Here is an 18,707-nt window from a genome sequence, read left to right on the forward strand (position 1 = left end):
AATAATCTGGCTAAACGATGTTCCTGAATTCTTTCGGAGCCGATTAACTATAAATTTAATCAAATAACATTTAGCGTTTTGAGTGATGTTGCATATGAGAATATGAACATTTCTTGGTTGACCAATGAAAGAGTCCATGTTTCGCGTCTTGGAACTCCATAAGTCATTCTTATGGAAAAAAAAACAAAATAAAACACGCGTAATGAAATCATGTGATTAATAATAAGTGGAAATTTTATATAATTCCATTCAGCAGATTTAAAGGAGTTGCGGTTTATATATGGAGCCGGTGGAACGGACGGATAGCATGATCACTTTATTCATTGTACGACCCGCATTGCAAGTGGGGTATAATAAAAACGAATAGAAAACGAAAAATAATTTATTATTTTGATATTCCATGAATATGATAAATATAAATAAATAAATAAATAAATGAAATAAGTAAAAATATGATAATAAAAAGTAGTCAGGTTTGTTATGTTTCTCTTGATCATTTGATATTTACTGCTAATATGAATAAGCAGCCTGTACATTATAAATATATGAAAGACTGGGAAAATAAAACGAACCACCAAGCCATACATGATATCATTGTCGCTAACATGTCAAAAGATAAACCGAAAAAAGAAATCCTGCTCTATTTTGACACGGATAACGACAATTCTCAACTATCCCATTTATGCTACTTGCTCATACTCCTGTTGACTATAGTAGGGTCGTTGTAGTGTACTGTATCTATTTTCCATTTCACGTGTTCCTATGTCAGCATATATTTGTTCTGTGTGTCCTCGGGAACTATGCTTACATTGTCTTTAGGTAAAAAAAAAACAATGAAACGTATGTGAGTATTAAAAATATTATGTGAAGCATTAGGTAAACTGGTTTCTTTACCTTCATTATTTATTTTATGAATACAAGTGATGTATGCGTAGAACATTATGGATCGAAATAAAGGAACGAAAGCAAAGATTGTATGAGCCATACGAATGGTTCTTATCACTTTTAACGTCATGTATTCATTCTTTTATGTAATTTATATGACAATGATAAGATGATTAAATAACAAACATATAATTTTTTTTTTATAAAATCATTTCTTTACACTTATGCCAAAATTACAAATTGTTTATTTAGTTGTCTTTCAATCACTAATGTTCATGATGATATACATATAATAGCGAATGTTCTTGGAAACCTTAAGCTATGACAGTGTATGACAGACACAATATAATTGGCATCTTCATTTTTTCAAATAATTATTTCACAAGTTACAGGCTTTCTTTTTTTTTTTTGATAAAACAATTTTTGTCCATCATTTCAAAGACTAAAGGCTTAGGATACATAAGGTTATGTAGCGCCCACTAGAAAAAAAAAACCCAATTTATTTGTTTTATCTTAAAAAAAAAAAAAAATATTTTTGTTTAAAAACGAAATAAAGAAAACTTTATGCGTATTCAATTAGCGAATATTGAAAAAAAAAAAGAGTAAAAAACAATTACACCTTCGTGTTTTATTTTACACTATTTGTTTGAGTTATATAGTTACCCCATTTTGGGGTTCGGATTGTAAAACCTATTCAGAGATTCACATGAATTATGATATGTTGTTCCTTTCTGTTAAATGTGGATATGTTGTAATGTTTATTTTGTAATTAATATCAAGGTTATGTCCAGTGTCCGACGTAAATTTAAAAAAACAATTGGGTAGTATTTATCCCTATTCAGAATCTTTACTTCAATATACGCATCAAAGGCTATAGGTCACCAATAAATTTTGTCTCCCGTTCCGTAAAGTAGTGGTTTTTCAACAGGTACTGACATAATTAAAAACACATTTATATAAAATTCAGTGATCATCGAGAGTGTTCCGCTGACCGTTGCCATCTCAATTACCTAGTAGCACTGCATGAAGAGACTATATCTCCAACATAAGCAGTTAAAAGTTATTGATTTTGTTGTGCTTTACTACAGACAGACAGATAGACAGACCCCTGCTGCACGGTGTTTAATATTTTCTTAATTAGTACAATAGGTAAAACATGATAAGCACGTTTATATAATTCATTGTTGATAAACTTATTACTTTTAGCAAAACTAATACATATAAACTTTATATTTATAAAAGTTTTTAGATATACAAACGAGAAAAATTAACAAATACGTATTTAGTGTTGTGATGTATGAAATTAATCTATCACAATTTCTAGCGTAGTTTGTTTTTCCCAAATCTCCCTCTTCCGGAAATAAAATAAGAGGGAGATGAGGTCTACTTTTATTTAGTTTCCGCGCATTAAGCCTATGCTTATAGTATTTTTGCTCAAATACACAATTAAATGGACAAATCTTAAAATTAAGTCAAAAACTATTTTCTTTGAAATGTCACATGGATATTCCTACCACAAGACCTCAAATGGTTTGCGGCCAGGCCACGCTTATACAACCTCACAATCCATATGTATTGTCACGCCTCTCCAAATCCACGACACAGGACGCGGTTTGTTATTCCAAATATTCAAGAGGCGGATAGCAAAATTTTCAAAGACATTAATTTAATACAAACGTAACACACGTTGCAGCTGACTTTAAAAAAAAACATGAACATATTCAAAAGTATTATCAAAAGCTGAACTGCTGACAACAAATAGCACGATAGGAGTGCTTGGTCCAAATAACAGATTAGATCTGTCCTAACCAATACTTTAACTATATGAAAATATTTACACATGAACTTTGGAAATTTACGTGTACATCCATGCACCCAATGAACGGTGTGGCAAAATGATTCATCAAGGACAGCACCAGCTTTGATATAAATACGGGTCAGTATTGGCGTATTTAAAAAAAGTGTTCACTGAATACGAAAGCAATATACCAGAAATTTGTAAATTACATTATATACAGACAATTCAGACAGGATTTTATACACATAAAATGCCTTAAAATTTAACAAACATCTTGCATAAAAAATTGCAATATCAAATACATGCAGGGACATGTTTGGTATGTGTAATTGTACATACACATGTATTGGAGATATTTGATTCGGAAAAAAAATGTTGTCTTGACAGAAGTGCTTCTAGATTCAACATTCTTAATCATTTCATAAGGTCAATAAACACAGATTGTTTTGTGTTGTTGTTGTTGTTGTTCAGGAGAGAGTATGATATTAAAACAGTGTTTCTAACTTTGCCGGATCATATTAGGGAATGAACTGCGTTTGCTACATTTATCACTAACAAAATTATCTGTTGAAAGTATGCTGCTGGTTTCTGTATATACACTAATGCTTATACATGTACATGTACCAGCACTTTAAAAGCCTCTCAAACAACACAAAAGTAAATTACTATGTACAACTCTGAGGGTGTTATACGAATGCTAAAAAACAGGCATTGAAAACAAACGGTGTAATTAAGTAAAACAAGTGGCCAGGTGTTTAATCATACATGTACAGGTAAAATTGAACTTCATCATTTTTAAGCGATAGTTTGCTTGAATTTTGAAAGTTTTGTCAAAATATCCTTTTTCCTGTAAAAATAATGAATAAATGCACGCTTTCAGTTTCAATCTTTTTTTTGTATAACGCTAGATCTTATTATGAAATATATTGCAAAAGAGTGAAAAATGCTGTTTTGTTTACTGAATAGCCTTCAAGACGATTTATTTCAGTAGGCAGAATAAGGCCCCAACCCTTTTGTAATGTGAATATGATTTACTTATTGAATTTCGATACTAAATCTAATTATAAGGACTGACAATTATATTTGTTCAGTCTATTTGACATAATATCAATGTCCGTTGTACACACTTGAAAATAACCTGCTACACACGTTGTTTAGTGTGCATCATGTGATTGAGGTTATTTCTTCATAGAGCGAAAAAAATAAACAACAACATAACAGTCATTCCTGAAATAAGTTTTTGCTGAAACATATTCATAGTAATCAAAATTTTGATTATGTTTAGTTTCTTTTTATCCTTTTTAAACTTGAAGTCAAGAAAAAAAATAGATTTGTATATCGACAACAATGCAATAAGATAAAAGAAATGTTGTAAATGTGCATTGATGTTTGCATGTTTTGATGTTTTAAAATTTAAGAAAAATCAACACATTACCTTAAGAATAATAAAGCCACCGTCGAAACACAAAATTCAACAGCCAATATCCAACCCACAATAGTAGCTATAATGATATTGTTGTTGTCTGAAATACCTGAATTTGGATTTGTGAATACAAATTTTTATAGATTAGGGAAAAAACACATGTTAGTAGATTTTTGAATTCGTGGTTTTGAGGCGTTTAGTATACAAATCTTCTTTTCGTTGGGAGCCAAATTTCGTGGTTTGGCCTACCCACGAAAAAACACGAAAATTGGCACCCCACGAACAATAGTGCTTTCATAGTATATTGATTTGTATATAAAGTAGAGAAAATACTTGTATTATAAAAAATGAAGCCACGTCTAAAATTTAATTCCAAAAAGATATCTAAACTTACATCTTTTACATTTAATGTCAGTTTACTGTTAAACACATAACAAGGTGTTTGTTGCGATTTGGAACAAACACGTGTACTTTTGTGTAAACCAATCGTTTTTCACTTGAAATTTAACTCATTTTTGCCCTGATCACAAATTATCATTGCTAAGCCGCTTTTGAAACAATGTTTTGTTTTATATGAAAGAAATAAAATCTTATTACAAATAGTTTATGGTACAAGAAAGTTAAAGGGAAAGCAAGGATTAGAACGGCAATCAAAATAAAGAATATAATAATCAAACGAGACAGTAAGATAAATAAAACAAACAACATGAAAAAAAAAAATAACACGCTGGAAGAAGCAAAATTTAAAAATGGGCAACCCGGACTACCCTTAAAACTTGGAGTATAAAAACGTTTAATAAATAACATTACTCTCATGTACATTTCCTGATTCGTTGATTGAGAGAATTGCCAATTGTGGATTAGAAGTGACCCTAGTTGTCTCTACGAAGTACTTGGTAGATTCCGAACTTTCTGTTGAAGAAATAACGGGTGACATATAACTTTCATCTGCGACAGTTCTGCTGCATGTAACGTTCAATGTAGAACTGGGATCTAAAAGGAGTTAACAAATATACACACACTTTCAAATTGTACTTTGACATTTAAAGACTCAGATATCTTGAATGTAATTACAAATACCATAATCGAATTGATCTAAGTGTAATGCACTTGCATGTAAACAATACTTGATATTTTTTACTATGAATTTGTTCCGATGTTCCTCAAAGATGAAGTTTTATTAAATACGATTAATATAAATATTAAGTAGCATAGGCGAAACCAAAAAAGGAGGGGGCTTGGTACCTCTTTTCTGGAAGAGTTGGTCGTTATATAAATCAAAGGTCATCACTGAAGCGGGCCACAAATTAACACATTTTGGCATGAAGAAGGCTTTACTATATATTGAATTTCGTATAAATTTTTTGAACACTGTTGGTGAACAAAATATCTCCGAGGATATTCACTAACCCAGTAGTCAGACTTGTATGACCCCGAAATATACCAGATTGGATTTATCATATTTATCGAAATTTGCAGTATTACAAATTTCAAATACCTAACACTCTGATACTTAATTGCACATGTTATAACATCTCCATGATGAATTTCGCTTCCTATTTCAAAAGTTCTTGTTCTGAGTACTTGTATTCAATTGATTTGTGGATTTAGATCTTCCTTTATATTTGATTGTAATGCTGCTGATCAGAGGTTATTCCTTGAAACACGTGTACAGCATATCGAAATATGCAATGCATATAGTAAATAGTGTTTTTTGTACTTACATACCAGTCGTAGTGAATACAACATAAATAGAATACGCTAGCGATCTCTTAAATACCAAGTTAAAAAGTTAAAACTTAGATTCAATGAGTATTTTCTTACATTATACGGTGGAAAAAAAATAAAAATCCGACTAAAATAATGGTAATCAGTACATGTTTATTTCATTGCAAACATAAAGATGTTACAATTATAATGACCGAATACTTTATTGATGATCCAGTTTTTCGGCTGTTCTTCCTACCTTGTTTATAATTGTTGAGATGAATTTGTGATGTGCAATGGCTTACATGTACCTGAAGCAAAATACCCATGGTACCAAGACATCAACGAAACACCAAATTACAATACACTTACAACAAATTGCACAACACAAAAATGACTAATGAAATACATTTAAAATGACAAACAAGAAACATAAGGAAAACAGGTTCTGAACTTATGAGTATCGGAGGTTTTAACGAGCAATTTCTGCTTATTTTGCTGCTCGTTGAAGATGAAGTCCGATAAAAGAGCAATAACATCTAAGACAGCTAAAGGTCGCATATTATACTCAAAACTGACACTCCATATCGGTCTGTCCGGACAAACATGTATTCAAAACCCTATATGAAATATTAAAAGTTAATTCAATTCATTTAGAACTTAATTGTGTTGTTTAGATTTACATAACTTCAATTCTTTTGCAAGTAAAAGAAAGATATGCAAACATATTCATCACTATTATATGTTTCCAAATACTTAAAATGATTTATAAGACTTTTTATACATGACTGCGTTGTGTTTCGGGGGTTTTGTTTGTTTTGTTTGCATGCCTTTAGTGTCAACACGTCGTTTTGTTGGTTGTTTAAACCATATATATGTCAAAATAGCTTTGTCTTTTTGGCATTGAATTACATGATCACTTGGCAATATCGGTTACGTATTTAAAGCATGTTTCCTTTTTCGTCTATGATATTTTCTCGTGAATTCACTGAAGTTTAACAATGATATAAATTACAATAACAATACCAATCGCATTTATAAAGGTGACATTTTAGAGTTGATTCATCGAGGGACTAAGCAGTCAACCCTTTTAAAGAATTTATTACAAATTTATTACGTTTTGCCATATAATAAGTAACAAAAGTCATTACAACTAACAATGTAACGATACTGATCAACTAATTTTTATTAACTTTCCAGCTGCAGCAGTATAACACCTACGACATGTTTATGATACAATATTTATTTATATTTTACACTCTTTATCGCGTTTAAAGTTCAAAGTATTTAAGTTAGCTTAACCTATATCCTCTTATAAAGAGAATATGAAATAAAAGTTCTAATAGAAATCAATTGAAATTGAAGCATTTTTTCAATCGTGTTTATATTGATTAGTCTTGTGACTACTGTAGCAGAAATGAATTACGATTTCCTTTTTCTAGATTTGTCGACTACGGCATAAACATCATTTTTACATTTTTCACGTTTTGGTTTTTCTACAACTGCATATTCACATCCTTCTACTCCTGACGCTATGACGTGAGTCACGGAAGATAATTCATTATGTTTTAGTGTTTCGTTAAGGAAAGCATCATGTCCGGAATCTTTTTCGTTCCCGTTTTTGTCATTGCTATCGGACTCTATTGGTAGCGACAAGTTTCTGTCCGCAACAATTGCTGTATAGTCTCTCTCCATGTTGATATCATGTTTTTCATTTCTAATTTTGTCTGACTCTAATTGTTGGGTTGGTATGTTATTAACATATATTTCGCTATCATTTCTTTCTATTTGATATGCAATTTCGATCCCGCTAACACTAGGCGAGTTCCGTCCATTGTTGACAATTGTGTGTACATCGCTATCATTACTGGATACGTAGAATGTGTTGTACTGCAGTCCATATTCATCGTTTTCATCAGCATGCTCATTATCTTTTTTCGTCGTTCGTTTTTTTTGCCTATAAAAATTTTAAGACATAGTTTGGTTCTGATCAAATTAGATTATAACTGTATATTAGATTATGAAAAACAAAGAGTTGATAAATGAAGATAAAAATGGTAAAAAAGATACATATATATCCAATATTAATGTGCCACAAAATCATTGAAAGACAAATAACTTCAATCATTCCTGTTTTGAATTGCTTCTTGCAGACTCAATTTTAATATGTTATAACAAAACCCCACTAAATGTTCACACACTTTCCAATTTGTTTTAATTTTATTCAAGCATGTTTGATACAGAAATGTACGTTTCTTTAATATCTGAATATTGCATTTTTACATTTTTGCCCACTTGATTGATCTATTATAAATATGAAGTCATATTTTAAACATTTTAGAATTTATTCATTTATGTATTATTATTTGTTTTTGTTTTTAAGTTTTGTCAAGTTTAATATTAATATTATAATTAATTGGAAGACATGAATAACCAAAATATGATCACGAGTGCCGAAGAACGTTTGAATTAACGAGTGTGCCAAACTTGTTCCGCGCTGGAGTTACAATGAATTTCCTACAACCATGACACTCTTTTATTACTTATCTGTTGACCAATACAAAGGATTGACAGAGCTATTGGGACATTAAAACTGACCAGTTGCTACTGTTGCTAAGAGTTGATGAATAGGTAGCCACGCACCCATGAAAATTAACCTGGTCATGTGTATGGCGGCCAGTACTCGATATGTTTCACATCATATGAAATTTTCTCAGCTTGTGAATATTACTCACAATGTATTTTTAGGAAATGTACTTTGTTTTTTTACATAATTGGTATTTTTTGTCGTTTAGTTATTGCATTTAGCAATTGATAGAAACATATTCAATGTATTTTTTGTACTTGCTAACACAGGAAAAACAGTAATGTGGAAAACTATTGGTTGTGAATATTGTTTATAGTTTTCCAAGTAAAAATGCTTTAAACCCACAGGTCCCAAAGTGGATAGCAAATATGAAATATGTAATGGTAAATTAGTACAAAAGTAACACTTTTATGAAATGAACAATAACTTGAAGTTACAATGTTATGCTACTATTTATTTGAATTGTCACATCTAAAAGCTGAATCCAATGAATACTGGTGTTTTTTAATGTATGCATTGAAATATACTCCTTGAAAGTATCTACCTGAACAATTGTTCGGAATCTTATAAAAGTCTTGTACATGTTTTCATATTATTTAAAATATACAAGTACAGAATGTATATATATAGTTCTGATGAAATTAATGCGTTTCAGCCATAAGTATAATTCCAAAATAAATCATTTTTCACATGAAACACTCCAATCAAAGCTGTAAATAATAGCACTTAATCCAGAACAACAATTACAATGAAAACGAAACTAAGAAATATTCTCCATATAATTCCAGTGATATGTTTATCATTGCACGTAACCCAAAGCTGTACTTCCAATGAAAAAAGCAATGAATCCAAATCTGTGATTTAAAAATAACCATTGCACTAGATCCCAAACTACATTTAATGGTTACGAAAATCATTTAACATTTGAATGAAAGTCATTGCACTTTAATAATCAACAAAAGTTTTAAGGAAAACAGCATTTAAATCCAAATTTAAAAATGCAATGAACTGCATTTAATCTAAAGACAGTCTGTAAATAACAAATATGCCAAATCTTAAATTTCATTAAACATCAATGCACTTATAATCCCAAATTATAATTTCAATCAAACTCAATGCACTAAATCACAAATTATAACAATGATAATTATTATTAACATACTTAATCCCAAACTATGAAAACCAGGGCACCTAATCTGGAACATCATAATTCCAAGGGAAATCCTTCACAATTAATAAAGCACTTAATTCACTATTAAGCCTACTCGTACTAGAAACTAAACTCATAGCACTATTTCAAAAGTTGTAATTCATGTGAACCTCAAACTGTTTGCATTTTGTATTACAATTGTTCCAGTTTTATGAAGGCGGGAGTAAATATTAACTGAGGTCTCATTTTTTATAATAATGTACATTTATAAGACTTCTGTGCAATGTAGTTAAGATAATATAAATACTTTAATATACAATTTTAAATCACGGTTTTCAACCTTGTAAACAAAGCACAAAACAAAATATAATTAATTAAGTGTGAACTCAGGCCCAGGTACCTGCTTCAGATTTAAATAACCAGGAGCTACCTATAAAATATTTATAGGTGAGTATTCATCAACACTTTCAATAGCAACTTGTCAATTTAAATGTCCCAATAGCTTTGTCAATCCTTTGTATTGTTAAGCAGATTGGTGACAAAAGAGTGTCATGCTTGTTGAAAGTCACTGTGACTCTTAATGCGTTCTTGGCATGATTGATCATATTTTGGTTATGTGTGATAACCAAATAGATTGTCTTATTTTTTATATAGATTTCCAGATTATTCGTTGTTATTTTCAACATAAATTTGAAATTTTATGAACGGCAGATTAATTTCAAAGTTGTGACGTTTTGGCAGCAGAAAGTCCGAGAGTGAAATTATCGAATTTATTTCACAGTGTGAATTAACGAAATTTATTTCACTGGGAACATTCGGTAAAACACTACTATTTATATAATAACTACATTGAATACATATTTCTTTCATACCTCAATTTATAGAAGAGACAAATTCCGACAACAAGTGCTATAAATAATCCACTTGTTCCACATCCAATTGCTATATATAATGTCTTAAAAATATCTAAAATGTACGACGATAATTTGTATTATTGATTAATGACATGATTAAGAGGTATATTTGTGCTTACGTTACATGATATTTCAAAAATAATCAAGTTCAACCTTCAAGAAATGGTGAAACGCAAACAAATGCACCATCGTATACCCTAATAAAAATAGTAAATATTTACAGAAGTCACCAACGGTCTTTAATAGGTATACGCACATCTTGAAAAAATGCAGCTTTATCGTGTTTAGAAATGTAGATTTTGAAAATTTATAAAGATTATTTTAGCAAGTTTGCATTACTTATCTCGTATTGCATACCTCATATGAGAAGTAACAACCCAAATTAAAACTTCCATAAATTGCATAGTACCACATTGGCCGTATAAAACCTTTCTGAACCTCTGATTATATTTTGTTACTCTCTCTCTCTCTCTCTCTCTCTCTCTATCTCTCTCTCTTGTAGGGACACTAAACTTTACCTATTTTTTAAAACTGATTATTGACAACTAAATTTACATAACACTTAACACTCATATCAAAGGTTAAAAAAACAAGCATTCAAAACTTTTTATATACAGTTCCTGTATTGGATAAACTTTAAACTTGGCCTATACCCCATTGCCCTATTCCCCATTTCCCAATGCCCAATAGCCCTATGCCCCATTGTCCCATATCTGCACAATTCCGTATAGCCCCATTCCCCTTTTGCCCCATCCCCCAATCCTTCGCTGCATGTCCCGTTGTCCAATGCCCTTTCCCTATTGCGAAAATAAAAAAAAGTAATATAATGGTTTATCATACATATGTAATGTATTATGAAATGCGCACAGTTCCGTGCACGCAATATCGATTATAGAATCTTGCAGCCGAGTTTGGGAATTACCGAAATCACGCGATGCCTGCATTCTGTATTATTGCCAATCCGAGCTGCATGAGAAATAATTAGGCAAACAATTCTTGAAAATATAGATATATGTGTGAATTGCGAATGAATATAATTTTATTTATGATACTAACTAACGTATTTAAGGATATTCTTGTTATATATTTCAGATTTAAAAGATTGGAGACACTTACTTCCATGTGTATATATTCAGTCCATATTCTACATAAACTATCATATTTTTGGCAAATTATAGGACGCAAACACATTTAATTACAATAATCGTCTGATATTATTGTTTAAAATGGAAAAAATGTCTTAATAAGCATCATATGTGTGGCTGCGACACATTTATTTCAGTCAATTCAAAAAAGACATAATTCTGCAAATTATACAGGTGTGAACAGTGTTTATGTCTATAATAGTCCAGAATTATTATTAAAAATATCAAAAATGGAAATATTAATGTCGTCAAAAAGGGACATATTTTTGCAAAGTGAATGTGTTCGAACAGTTTTAAAATACTGTGGAAGTATTTTCATTGGTGGATGACAATTTCCGTTATTTAGGAGAAAATTATCAGGTCGTAGATTAAATTCGTGGATTTGACAATTCTGTCATACAAGTGACTGGAATATTTTCTTTTCGTTGGAAACCAAATTCCGTGGTTCACCAAACCCATGAAATCCACGAAAATTGGTACCCCATCATTAATAATACTTGCACGCTACCTATCAGTCTAACACTTTTCTATAAATTGTTAAAATTGTCAATTTAAGTATTATGTGGATGGCTGCGGTACATACATTTGAGACCAAATTCTCAAAAATGAAATATTTTAGCAAATTGAATGAGTGCCAACGCTTGAAATTGCCTTAATGGTCTGATATTATTTTTCAAATGGAAAAAAATGTCTAAATAAGCATCATATGTGTGGCTAAGACACATTTATCCGAAAGAAATAATATCGTTCGGCTAGATCCTTAAATCTCAGTTTGTGCTATATAGATGACGTATTACCTTTAAACAATCCTAATTTCGAGAATTTCATAGATCGCATCTACCCAAAAGAACTTGAGATAAAGGATACTACAGACAATGTTAAGTCAGCCTCATATCTTGCCCTACTTTTAGAAATCGATTGTAAAGAAAAACTATTGGTCAAACTTTACGACAGACGTGATGACTTTTCATTCAGAATTATCAACTTTCCTTTCATCTGTGCCACCATTCCTTCAGCTCCTGCGTATGGAGTGTTCATAACACAAATCATACGTTATGCCAGATCTTGCCGAAACTACGCAGACCTTTTGTATTGCGGAAGAATTCTAACAAATAGGCTTCTGGAACAGGGTTATGTTGCTATAAGATTAAAGTCATCATGAACTCGCGGATCGTTATGGTGTATCCATCTGCGCCATGAAAACTGATTTATTCAACGTGTCATAGTTTTCCTTCCTTGTTTGTCTAAACCGGACTTGACATTTGATGGCGGGTGTTTCTAGAAAAGCAGAAGACGCTTAAACTACCGGTGCACCTGGTCATGCTCCCAGCTTTTGGTGGAATGAAGTTGCTCATTTGCTTTTGTTACTTTGTATGTATGATTTTAGTAACTTCATGTTCTTTGTTGTGTATGTCTGTTTTCAATGTCTGGTCTTTGTCACTGGATTACATTCTTTTGATTACCGCTATAACCTTGGTTTCCTTGATAATTCTTTTCGTCAAATTTCTCACAAATGACATAAAAATGGCAATATTAATATCCTGTGACACTCATATTTCAGTCCAATATTTTTAAAATGATACATATGTTTGCAAGGTGAATTTGTGTGACCGCTTTTATACATATCAGTCTAAAACTAGTAGCTCCGATGGATCAGTGTATCGAATAAAGTCGTCACATTCTGAGACGTTGTATAGTATTGATTTGTTGTAATATGCATCATTAGAATGATCCTCTATCCTACGTAATAACACCTAGATGAACTGTCCCGTACTACCATACATCGTGTACTAAGTTACAACCCTAGATTAATCCTACGAGGAGGAATGACCCGGCCAGCAAAGCTATATTTTTATATAGCCTAGCTGGCCTAGTGGTCTAGAGTGCTGGACTTAGTGCAGGCGGTGTTGCCCTAGATGTCACAGCGGTACGAGTTTGAATCCCGCAAAAAGAACGACCACAGACAGTTCTAACATCGTTGGGAATTTTTCAGACCCTCTATAAGTTTACGTTATCTTCCCTGTATCAATTTGATCCGATGGAGCAGTATAGCGAATAGAGTCGCCATTCTGAGACGTTATACATAAGGTTGTGTGATGTATATGTAAGTCTCAGCGAGTGACCTGATATGTAAGACCTAGTATATAAATGATGTAAGAGGCAGATTTGAGGAGTAATGCAGTGGTGTCATTAGTTGCGAGTATAGGAGGGAACATGTAATCTTTTTATGTTCTTTCATAGTTTTGGAAGTGTTATTGATCATTGATATTTGGAACATATCTATAAATCGGTTTTGGAGTAAATCAAGTTTTTTTATATAAAGACAAAAACATATGTGAAGGAATGAAGCAGACTGCTTGTACAATGAAGAATGATGCAAATGTGAACCTTAATTATCTTTATAGGGGGTCAATGAGACAATCATGACTTTTTTTAGATATGTGTTTTTTTTTTATTTTGTGATATAATTGCATATTATGCTCACATATATGTAGTCTATGCGGATTTTTGTATAAAGTATATCCATTTCATTTCCCTGTTTCCATAGTACTCAAAACATTTGTCTATTTTAATAACATTAGTCCGATAGACAGGTTCTTAGTATTTACTTTTTGTTGTATTTATGGAATTGATTATCTTCAATTGAGTTATTCATTGTTGAATTTATTTTCATAAATGACCAAAGTCCTGATTTTGTTTATTTGTGCTGCTTAACGTTATTCATATTTATTACGGATATTCACTGTATGAATACTGTATGTTTATTATAGTTTAATACATTACTCTGAAAAGTGTATAATGATAATGTCTATTATTTGCATTTTAACTAGTGATGTATACGCATAATATGATTTATTAGCTGTTATACTTTTTTTGTAATTTGTGTTTATCGTTATGACAGGATTGTTTTGTTTTCCTTAATTAGTGAACAACTGGAATATCCGTGTGTTTATATTGAACCACCTATGTTACGGGTATATCCCATTCTTATCACTCACCACGTACCTTTATCACTATTTCCAGTAAAAAAAATTACCTTCCGCCATTCACAAAAAAAAAAAAAAAAACAAAACAAAAAAAAACAAGTTGCCATGTCGTTCTTCTATTCTACAATATCACCAATAGTAAGATAATTTTTGAACAATAGTTTTAAAATGGCTGCGCAATGGAAGCTGTATATATGAATGCTTCGACACACCGTTTGTTGGCATTTTTCCCTAGACAAAAATATCAGAATTGCTTATTTTGATTGATATGCTACATGACGTATAATGTTTGTGAAAGAAAATCATAGAAATGAGAATGTTAGCTTTTAATAGTAATGGCGGGATAATATTTATGTCCATGAAATATAAGGCACTATTTTCGTTGAGCATAGTAATAGAGTTGTCCTTATACGATAAGATGGATTATTAAGTGGTTTATTTTCTAGCTGCTCCTCAGGAAGTTTATATCATGGACAATGACATTCAGAAATGTATACAACAAGAACTAACAGAACAGTTACCCTAAATGCAATGATTTAGAATCTAATTGTGCATGAGACGAGAAAGGTGCCAAAACAGCAAATGGCACTAACTAATACTCAGACGATTAAAATAGAGATACATTGAGTGATAGACGTAGGTTCAAAAGAAAAATGAAATACAATTATTGTTATCATTATCCCAACACCAGGAAATGGCCAAAATGTTATACCTTGTATACTTATGAATATGCATACTTACCTTTATCAATGTGTCTCACTACTACTACATGTTGACTGTTGTTAATGACATCAGTAAACAGTAAAGTCACAGTCATCATATCATCGGTAGATAAAAGAGGGTCCGAAACATGCGTTATATTCTTGAACATAGAAGTATATTGCTCTGTAGATTCTGGTTTTACTGTTATTCTTTCATTGGGTTCATTGCGATTACACGTCAGATTGAAAACATTACCAGGATCTAATCGTAGACATCAAATTGTACAGTTATATTGTATTATGTTGTAGTCATTTTGTTATGTTTATTGTGTTATTTGTGAATCTTTTTGGGGGGTTTCTTTATAGTTTTGGCTATGCTTTCATCTATGTTCTGGAATTTCATTTTAGATCTTTTGAAGCCTTTTTTATTTACTACCATGTTACTAAATGTTTAAACAATGTATCTTTAGGCATTTATTGATGGATTTTTTTTATCTTCCATACTTTCATAAATATAATGCTTACCTAATGATAACTTAAAACAGTATCTAGTATCTCCCGATTTCTTTTCTTTGAGTAACGTTATTCGAACATCATCATTATTATTTATGTCCATGAAACCTCCAATTTGGCATCTCCGTTCTTGAGTGTTTTGTAGTTGACTGAACTTTATCATGCTTCCACAACTGTAATCGACTTGTAATGGTGAATAAGTGGAATTCAATTGTTGATATTTTATCTTGTTGATATGTTTTCCAAATTGAACTGATGCTACACATCTACAGGTGTTTACATTATGAAGTGTATTTGCGTGATGTCCATCCAGAACTACAGTGTCATTTGAAATCATGTCGTTTGAACAAAATCTTGCAACTGTATAAATTCGAAATTATATGTTTACGACTCATACAGTATATATGTATATATTAATGATAAAAATCTTTCATTGTGTAAAATTATTAAGTATAGCCTTTTTGTTTAAATAAGATAATAAAGTAATTGATATCGCACCATAAAAATCTAGCAATTTATTCATTCATTATTGTTATTCATAATTGCCTAATTTATTGCTTTGTGATATCAAGTTCAGGATCAAATTCTCAAATTAAAAAAGACTAATTGATAATGCCTATGTTTTATGGTGAGTTTTAGTTACCTTGATCTAATTTTGTCAATTTCTGATACTTCCCAGTCATCTACTACGCTTACAACACGATACTTAGTTAAAAATGAATGACTACGCCTTTTTGTAAATAGTGGTTGACACATGTTATTTGTTAATGGGTTATAGTCGCATCTTTTCTGTAGATCGTCTCTATTTCATGTGGTTAGGTTATGTTTTTGGATTTTGACGTATTTGAATCTTATTATAGCATGCTGTACAAAATTACCAATTTAAGGACAGTCTACAAATAATTAGACGCAAAACTATGGGAAAATGGCAAAATGATTACTGTTTGTTTTAATATTGCATCTTCAACAGCTTTCTTCCATTTTTATAATAGAATATTAGTTTCTTGGATGTGTACCAAATTTGCACGATTAAATTGTGTATTTTAAACTTATCTACAAGCCGATCCTTTATTTTAATTTTCACAGATATTCTTCCAAATTAACGAACAATGTACCCGGAATGTCTGATCTATTCGCTTCTTCTACACAAACGTTGCATTCACTGATATTTAATCCTAAAAAGAAATGTATTTATGTAAATGTTTTCTCTGAGTGAGATAATGTAATGTTTTGCTGTCCCGACAATAACTTTTTGAGGAAAGTATATTGTAAGTTTTAAATTTGGAACAATTGCGTTATGCAAAATAACAATGAAACAAGTGTTAGGTAACAAGATTTATTTCACATAAAATATTAAAAAAAAATAACTATTCGTCCGATTTCATGTAAATACAAAAATGTCACAACGTTTAATGTTGATATTGTTTATAATAAAAATGAAGGCTGGTTACCTTTCAATATTATAACCACTATAATTCTCGAAAGCAACAAATCAATGACCCCTGTGTAACTATCGGTCATCTGATCATATGAGAATTGCTAATTTGTACTTGTATTGGAAATGACGATGATTAAAATGGACATGTGTACAGGCAGGTGTATTATTTTCAATAATTGATTTACCGACACAAATGACATTGTGATTATTTGATACACTTGCCAAGGAGTGATTCTTACCGGGAAGTAATTTTCGCCAACCAATTTTTTGTCCTCTCTTGTGAGTTTATATCCAAAAATTGAAGACAAAAAAAAACGTCATAATAATTGCTGATATTCTGTTCCAAACATAGGGCTTTCATACAAGGATGTTCATTGAGGAATAAAATTAAGTGAGGAGATTGACGAGATTTGCTTCTGATAGAGCCACTCTCTGACCACTACAATTTTGAATCACGTAAGGTCCTAAAAAGTAAACATTTCTCGTATTTTGCAATTCTTAACATAACAAAGCAATGAAAATGTTTTTAACATTATTATCTAAGGCAGACGTCTTGTTACGTAACTTAATTTTACAAATAACTATTTAACTTACGAAATATCAATAACCAAAATAAAGGTATCGCTGTTATGTTTTCCAAACGTCTTTTCGCAGCCATTTGTCTGATATATCTGATAAACCGATCAATTTAAATCAGGAAGTTAGGCTAAAGTTATTTTTATCAAACCGGTATTATTCAAACGATACACGGTTGGGTTTAAATATAAACTTCACAAACCATCGAATTGGAAAGAACTTGAAAAGACATTATTTTCATCCATGCAAAACTAGCATCGAGTTCGATTTTATTTTATACAAATAAAATGTTCGCCCGTTAATGTTAAATACTACAGAGAATGAGAGGAAAACGTAACAATTAATGAGAAGAGAGGATAAAAATAGGGTTATTGTCTAGTCTTCGACAAAAAATGACAATTACTGATGGAGAAGAAGTTTCAAATTTAGTTTTAGTATAATATGTGTTTCTTTCAGGTCTAGTTGATTTAATGATTTTGCATCCTCTTATTAATTTTTCGTCTCTATAGTTCGAAGTTTTGTTCCGATTAAACAATAGTTTCTTTTTAAATTTGTTTCTTACTACTAGTAAACGTCAGGTTTGAACGTCTGTTGGTAGAACTAAAATGGATGCAAGTCAAACTATGTACTAAAATGCAATAAAAAACGAATGATGCAATGTATCAACGGGTTTGTCTGACGGTTATAAATCTAACGGTATGAAATATGGCTATAATGTGTGCAGTGACATTTCTTAGCTTTGGTTCAAATTTGTATTTTGTACATTCCATATGATTGGAAGTGCCTTACATTCACTATGATGTCAACCTCAATGATAATTTTTATTCAACGCTTTGGTTTTTTTTTTTTTTTTTGTTTTGAAATTTATCGTTTTATAATCTTT

General features: G+C 31.1%; 1 protein-coding gene across 3 annotated transcripts; it reads right to left on the minus strand.

Annotated features, from left to right (window-relative positions):
- Positions 1-469: 469 nt before the first annotated feature.
- Positions 470-17,972, minus strand: LOC148610043 (uncharacterized). 3 transcript variants are annotated; one of them, XM_088541971.1, is made up of 6 exons: positions 17,843-17,972; positions 16,926-16,985; positions 15,823-16,170; positions 4,917-5,099; positions 4,119-4,215; positions 470-813 (listed from the first exon to the last, which is right to left on the minus strand). In XM_088541971.1, the coding sequence occupies exons 1-6, from the start codon at positions 17,904-17,906 to the stop codon at positions 681-683; spliced, it is 885 nt and encodes a 294-aa protein (XP_088398097.1). In that variant the 5' UTR covers positions 17,907-17,972; the 3' UTR covers positions 470-680. The 3 variants fall into 3 exon arrangements, with proteins under 3 accessions (XP_088398097.1, XP_088398096.1, XP_088398095.1); XM_088541970.1 differs by lacking the exons at positions 4,119-4,215; positions 4,917-5,099 and adding exons at positions 10,423-10,516; positions 15,338-15,559; XM_088541969.1 differs by lacking the exons at positions 470-813; positions 4,119-4,215; positions 4,917-5,099 and adding exons at positions 6,971-7,770; positions 10,423-10,516; positions 15,338-15,559.
- Between the last annotated feature and the right edge of the window lie 735 nt (positions 17,973-18,707).

This window comes from Perna viridis, chromosome 8 (genome assembly GCF_037379345.1).
Source record: "Perna viridis isolate PV_CMFRI_1.1 ecotype Kerala chromosome 8, ASM3737934v1, whole genome shotgun sequence".
Lineage (NCBI taxonomy): Eukaryota > Metazoa > Mollusca > Bivalvia > Mytilida > Mytilidae > Perna > Perna viridis.